At 39.4% G+C, this 7,707-nt stretch overlaps 1 protein-coding gene across 2 annotated transcripts in view; it reads right to left on the reverse strand.

The window, feature by feature from the left end:
* Positions 5,368–7,707, reverse strand: part of LOC104757349 (glucan endo-1,3-beta-glucosidase 11-like) — a 4,798-nt gene continuing 2,458 nt past the window's right edge. Inside the window, exons 1-4 of one of the 2 annotated variants that reach the window (XM_010480077.1) lie at positions 7,503–7,629; positions 7,056–7,398; positions 6,140–6,866; positions 5,368–5,753 (exon numbers count right to left, since the gene is read on the reverse strand). In XM_010480077.1, coding sequence (XP_010478379.1) covers positions 5,667–5,753; positions 6,140–6,866; positions 7,056–7,398; positions 7,503–7,578 — 1,233 coding nt within the window. In that variant the 5' untranslated portion in view covers positions 7,579–7,629 and the 3' untranslated portion in view covers positions 5,368–5,666. Of the gene's footprint in view, positions 5,754–6,139; positions 6,867–7,055; positions 7,399–7,502; positions 7,630–7,707 lie in introns of those variants that run through there. The other variant, XM_010480076.2, reaches the window with a different exon arrangement.

A 7,707-nucleotide genomic window follows, 5' to 3' on the forward strand; every position in this document is an offset into this window, starting at 1 on the left:
TGATGCAGTACTTCTCATGTGCATACACACCATAACAAAACTCAGTAGTCAAACGTAAGCATCAACATTTGCTTAATGTAGCTCGTTCTTTACTCTTTCAATCAAACATACCTTTACAGCATTGGAGTGATTGCATTTTGACAGTTGTGTTCTTAATCAATAGGATACCTTCCCCATTGCTAGCAAATAAATCTCCTTTTGAACTTCTTCTTAAGAAATTGCCTGATTACAGTCTTCTAAAGTCTTTTGGCTGTTTATGTTATGCCTCAACTTACTCTAAAGATAGACATAAATTTTCACCTAGAGCTACACCTTGTGTTTTCTTGGATATCCTAATGGTTTTAAAGGTTACAAAGTTCTTGATTTACAGTCAAATTCGATTTCCATTTTTAGAAATTTTTTTTTTCAAGAAAACCAATTTCCTTTTAAAACTAGTGAATTTCTTTCATCTTCTGTTGACATGTTTCCAAATCATATCTTGCCTTTACCACCTCCTTTACACTTTGTTGATTCTGAGTCTGCTAGTGATTTTGAAAGTTATTTGATTGATCATTCATCTGCATTATCTTTTACTACAGCTGCATCATCATCTTCTACATCTAATAGGCATTTAGATTCTAGCACCATCGATAATGTAGCTGAGTCTAACATTGCGAGTGATTCTCTAACTGTTACTAGGCCGAAACGAGCTACTAAGCCTCCTAGCTACTTGTCTGAGTATCACTGTTCTTTAGTCCCTTTCACTTATACTTTACCACCTACCACTAAACTTACAACTCCATTTCCTATTACTTCTACTATATCCTGTGATAAATTTACTCCAGAATTTCAATCCTATATCTTTTCTTATAATATTGAAACAGAACCAAAGTCGTTTGCTGAGGCTATGAAATCAGAGAAATGGACAAAAGCAGCTAATGACGAGTTACAGGCTCTCGAACTGAACAAGACTTTTGAAGTTGGATCATTACCTGAGGGTAAAAATGTTGTGGGTTGCAAATGGATCTTCACCATCAAATATAATTCTGATGGCACAGTGGAGCGATATAAAGCTCGTTTGGTGGCACAGGGTTTTACTCAACAAGAAGGGGTCGATTATTTGGATACATTTTCACCTGTGGCTAAGTTAACTAGTGTGAAGTTTATACTTGGTCTTGCTGCAAAACAGGGTTGGAGTCTCACACAAATGGATGTATCGAATGCTTTCCTACATGGCGACCTTGAAGAAGAGATTTACATGCGTTTGCCTCCCGGTTACACACCTCCACCAAACATCACGTTGCCTCCCAATTCAGTATGTCGCCTACTTAAGTCCTTATATGGCCTTAAACAAGCATCTCGCCAATGGTACAAACGCCTCTCCTCTGTTTTACTTGGTGCCAATTATATCCAGTCTCCAGCTGATAATACATTGTTTGTGAAAGCGGGATCAAATGTTTTTGTTGCTGTTCTTGTATACGTAGATTATATCATGATAGCAAGTGATAATGACAAGGCAGTAGAGGGTTTAAAGGATCTTCTAAAGTCAGAGTTCAAGATTAAAAACTTAGGTCCATCACGGTTCTTTTTAGGCTTGGAAATAGCTAGATCAGATAAGGGAATCTCTGTTTGTCAGAGAAAGTATGCTCAGAACCTGTTAACTGATGCTGGATTCCTGGATTGCAAACCCAGTTCTGTTCCTATGAATCCTACTATACATCTTACTAAAGATATGGGCACCCTACTTCCAAGTCCGAAGGCTTATAGAGAACTTGTCGGTCGATTTTTATATTTAACAATTACGAGACCTGACATTACTTTTGCAGTACACCAACTCAGTCAGTTCATATCCGCTCCTACCAATGTAAATCTGCAGGCTGCATATAAAGTTCTCCGCTATCTCAAAGCTAATCCAGGTCAAGGTCTGATGTATTCTGAAGATACAGAGTTGTGCTTAAATGGTTTTGCAGATGCTGATTGGAGAAATTGCAAGGACACTCGACGTTCAATTACAGGCTATTGTATCTACCTTGGCACTTCTCTTATCTCCTGGAAGTCGAAGAAACTAGCTGTTACAAGCCGGAGTAGTACAAAGTCTGAATATCGAGCTATGGCGTATGCGACTTGTGAAATCATATGGCTACAACAACTTCTCAAAGACCTACGCATCAAAGTTACTTGTCCTGCGAAGTTGTTCTGCGATAACAAGTCTGCTCTCCACATTGCTATGAATCCGGTGTTCCATGAATGCACCAAACACATTGAAATTGACTGCCATACTGTTCGTGATCAAGTGAAAGCAGAAACTCTACGGACATTACATGTTCCAACCGAGAACCAACATGCTGACATACTTACGAAGCCGCTTCATCCAGGTCCATTCCATCATCTCCTCAAGCTCATGTCACTATCAAGTCTTTATCTTCCTAACCAGACAGTTCGAAGCTAAAGACTTGAGGGGGGTGTATTAGCATTGATGGTTTATGATTTGAACCGGTTATTTCAGTTAACCATGATTAGAGTCTGGTTTAGTATTGAGCTTATAAGCTTGTGTATGAGAATTAATCAGACTTAACGTCTTGTAACAAACTTTTGGATGTGATTAATAAAACGGTGTTTCTCTCCTCCGATCGTTCATCACTTTTCCGGTTAATCGGACTTTAATATCATTTATTCGTTGGCCATTCAAATGCTAATTAGGAAGCATATAAGTAGATATGGACGGTCCCAACTTTATTCCACGACCATGAGGACCGTTGTCACTATACCTAAATCGAAAGCTCCGGGCCCGGATGGTTTCCTGTGGAATTTTTCAAGGAAGCGTGGCATATAGTGGGGCAAGAGACGGTTGAAGCAGTTCAGGCTTTCTTCAATTCAGGTCATTTACCAGGATATTTCAATGCTACTGACATTACTCTCATTCCAAAAGTTCAGGGAGCATACATTATTCTTCAGTTTAGACCTATCTCTTGCTGCACGACTGTTTATAAAATCAGACTGTTTAGCCAGACTTTTAAAGCAAAAGTTGAAGCTCTTTATCTCGGATGCAGTGCAAGGTAATCAGGTAGGATTTGTCTAAGGTAGACATTTATGTGAGAATGTTCTCCTCACTTCAGAGCTAGTGAATGACTTTCATTCTAGCGGTCCTACTACTCGGGGGTGTCTACAAGTGGATCTAGCTAAAGCATATGATAATCTCAACTGGCAGTTTCTCTTGAATATTCGGATAGCTATTGACCTTCCTGCTCAGTTTATTGACTTGCTTCAGCAATGTTTCATGAATCTGTCATTCAGTATAGCATTTAATGGAGAACTCATTGGTTTTTTTCCGGGGGAAAAAGGTTTGAGGCAAGGTGACCCAATATCTTCTCTTCTCTTTGTTCTTGCGATGGATGTCCTCTCAAAGAAGCTAGATAAAGGAGTTTTGAATCAGTACTTTGGTCCTCATCCGCAGTGTTTAGCTCCAATAATCACTCATCTAAGTTTTGCGGATGATATTCTTATCTTTTTGATGGTCAGGAGTCTTCCCTGGAGGATATCCTATCCATTCTGGGGGAGTTTAAAAAAGGAATCAGGTCTGGAGATTAATCGGGATAAGACTGCTCTTTTTCTCGATGGAGGTAATTTGAGGAGAATCAGTCGATTGCTTCCAGAGCTGGGTTGGTACAGGGTTCTTTCCCAGTTAGATACTTGGGAGTTCCATTGTCCACAAAGAAGATGACCAGGCAGGATTATCAACCTCTCTTAGACAGGATTCGAGGAAGGTTTAGCTCTTGGACTGTAAGGAAGCTATCCTTTGCGGGTAGACTTCAGTTGATTCAATCCATGATTTACTCAACCGTCACTTTTTGGGCTTCGATCTTCATTCTCCCGAATGGTCTTATGGAAGAGTTCGAGTCGATGTGTGGAGCCTTTCTATGGAAGGGATCTCCAGATTCTGCTCGGGGTGCGAGAGTTAGCTGGGAGACAGTGTGCACTTTGTAGGAGAGTGGAGGACTAGGGTTGAAACGCCTGGTGAATTGGAAAAAAGTCTTGGCTCTTAAATTGATTTGGCTTATATTTGCAAAGGGAGGTTCTCTGTGGGTGTCTTGGGTCCGGCTGCACTTAATATGAAGACATAACTTCTAGGAGGTTAATAGTTCAGCTGCAGGGAGTTGGATTTGGCGTAGTCTCTGCAAGCTAAGACCACTCGCAAGACCCTTTATAGTGTGCGAAGTTGGCTCGGGAATTACCTGCAGTTTTTGGACAGATAATTGGACTTCTCTGGGACCATTGATCGATATCACGGGGGACACATGACCCAGAGTTTCTGGCCTGCCCCTAAATGCGACTGTGGCTGATGCAGTGAATCATGGTCATTGGTGGATCTCGTCTAGCGGAAGTCGTAATCCCATAATTCAGTTGCTGCAATTTTGTCTTCCCAACCCTCCTCCTGCAGTCTCAACCCAGGAAGAAGCTGAGGATGATAGGTATTTGTGGAAAATTGGTGATGCTCAAGCCTCAGATACGTTCTCAACAACAGCTACTTGGAGTTACTTGTATCCTTCGGGAAATAAGGTTGATTGGTTTGAATCGATTTGGATCAAGGGAAGAATCCCAAAGCACTCATTTCTTGCCTGGATCATCTCGCGACAACGACTCAATACCCCTGACAGACTTGTGCGATGGGGTTGTTCTGTTCCCTCGGTCTGTCTTTTGTGTAATACTCATGACGAGACTCAACAACACCTTTTTTTGAATGCTCCTTTGCGGAAGAGATTTGGAGATATTTCACTCTAAGAGCTAAGGTATCTGCTCCTACTGATTTCGATACTAGAGCTAGGTGGTTGAGAAATCCCTCCAGGGATAAAAATGTGGCTTTCATTATTCGTTTGGCATACCAAGCCTGTATGTATGCAATTTGGAGAGAACGAAACTCCAGGCTCCACTCTGCTACTGCAAAACCGGCCTCACTTATACTTCGGGAGATCAAGACCACTCTGAGGCTTCACTTGGGTCCTTTGACGTTAAGGCAAAGGATTAACCCATCAGCTCCAACTCTTTTGATCACTTGGTTCGGCGTGTTTCTTTAAGTATGTTGTTGTATACTTTTTTATTTGTGTAGGTGTTTCTTTTATGGAAGACACTGGTTGTATCTGGCCACTTCGATGGAGATTAAATGGAATGAAAGGTTAAAAAAAAATAAAAATAAAGAATCATTATTGTATACTTAGAGTTAGATAAACTTTTGATTAATATAGCTTTTAACCAACCAGCTTCTGTAGTTTGATTTAATATGTTGTTTTTAAATTGTATCTTCTTGAAAATAATTAAAATTGATTGTCGTATATATAAGTCTTTATGTCTATGGACAGACCCAACTATTAAACATTTCTATGTTAGATGATGAAAACTAATTAACACGTTACTATTTACTAATAAGACAAATACAAATACATAACTATAATATGAATCGTCAGTTTTTTTTCTTTATACATTGGATTCGCTTCGCAGTACTGCATCATCCCCTCCTCAAGTTAATTAATTAATTACTCGGAACAAATTTTCTGATTTTTTTTTTTTTTCCTTCAAAGAATCATCTAAGACACTTTTGAGAATAGTTTAATTCTTCTCGTTGAAAAAATGAACCGCATTAGTGGACTCTCTCTCTATTTACAGATAGAAGCTCTTTCAATTTGTTTTTGCTTCTAGTACGGTCGTCTAATTAGCATTTGAATGGCCAACGAATAAATGCATGTCCAATATATCAACTGTTGCGTTCCCTTCTTTATAGCCTGTTTATAAAATAAAATACTAACATATATAAGTAACAATAATTAAGACCACAAGTTTCAAATAGTTAGTATTTTTAAAAATTCAGATGGTGAGGATAATCATAAATATCATAAGTACTAATCATGTCGCTCCAAAAAAAAATCTAACTTTATCGTTATTAACTAAGAAATATGTTTGATAGAGGAATATGTTCTAGAAAAGCGCCTAACTTTTCAAGTATTAAACGTCACAATTAGAAGAAAAAAACGTCACAGTATTCTACAGTCAGAATTTGTTTTTAAAAAATGTTTCTCAATCAAAGCTTTTTTTCTATGGGATTTAATGTGATATTTATAAGACAGAAATAAAAGAAACAGAGTAGGTAAAGTCAAATGTTGAAACATACCGTGGAGGCAGAGGAAGTGAGGGAAATAATAGAAGTTGAAGAAGTAGATGTTGATGATGATGTTGATGACGAAGATGATAGTAAACCTACATTGTAAGTCATGGTCTCATCAGGCTGATAGAGTCCATAGTTTCTCTCAGAGGTTGGTCCTGGTTTGAGGTCTTCATTAAAGAGAGCAAAGAGATAAACATCAAAACTCATATTTTGTCTCAATGGCGTTCCTTCACCCTGAAGTTGTCTCCTCAGAAGATTCTTGTTATAAACCGCCGCGTTGGCCACGGTGGCTCCAACCTCATCTCCATCACCTTTAGACGGCCACCCTGTCTCCGAGACCCCAACTTCAATATCCTTAAAGCCAAGCCTAGCCATGGCGAAGATCACAGCATCTACTTGAGCGTAGAGCATGTTGTCGTAGTGGTACTTGGTGAAGGGGTCAACCATTCCAGGGTTAGGGTTGAAGAGGACGTAGTCTAATGGGATCTTAGTTGGGGAATCCTTGTAAGCGAAGTAAGGGTAAGCATTGATCCAAAAGGGGGATTTCGTGTTACGCAAGAAAGTTAGGAGCTGCGTCATTACGCCGGCTACTTCCGGCCTAAAACATCCTGCGGAGGGAGGGTAAGATTCTTGAAGGACTGATAGTGAATTTGGAGTCGATACTTGAATGTACTTGTCTAGCCCGGTTTGAACCAAAGCACTATGAATGCTCATCATTGCAGGCACAAGATATCTGCGAAAAATAGCAATAACAAGATTGAATACTTTTTTTTTCTTTTAAACTAGTGGATCCCGAAACAAAACACGATCTAAATCGATCTCAACAAGACGATACTACCATGATTTGGTTAATAAGGTAGATTCTAAATGTGCCAAGATTTGAAAAGGATAACATAGGAATGAGAGGATGTATGTAACAAACCCTATGAGGCTTGAGTCATCGTCAGTGTATAGTTCGTTGCCGACGGCAATACCACCAATCTTGGTGGCCGGAAAGTAGGGTTTTATACGGGTAGTTACCCACTGGAGAGCTTGTTGAGGGTCGACTAAGCTGGAAAGCATTTCATTTTCGACGGTGACGAAGAGCTCGATGTTGGAATTGGCGAATGAGGTTAAGACTCGAGGATTTGTGTCGTAGATTCTTGTCTTATTGATATGGAGTGAGCTCAAGAGTTGTAGAACTTTGTCCGGTGGAGGAAGATTGTCGCCGACTTGACCGTAGTTTATGCCAAGAGAGGAGACCCTTTGAAACAACAATCCACATTCTGTGAAAAAATGTAATAGAAATTAAATAACTGTCATGAAAAATTGTATTTGAGATAATGGTTTCTTTTGTTAGGCAGAAATAAGCAATTATTAGGAAAGATACCTAAGAAAGTTAAGGAAAATAGAAGAAGAACAATAGAGTTGGTCATGGTCATGGTCATGGCAATTCTTCTAAACATTTTAGAACTGGAGGAGGAGAGAGGGAGATAAAGACTGAAGGAGAAAGTGCTTGTAAGAGAATCAATGCAATGAAATGTGGGGATAGATATAGAGATGAAGGTTTGAGAGATATGGGACCAAGTAGGAGA

The sequence above is a fragment of the Camelina sativa genome, chromosome 17 (genome assembly GCF_000633955.1).
Source record: "Camelina sativa cultivar DH55 chromosome 17, Cs, whole genome shotgun sequence".
NCBI lineage: Eukaryota > Viridiplantae > Streptophyta > Magnoliopsida > Brassicales > Brassicaceae > Camelina > Camelina sativa.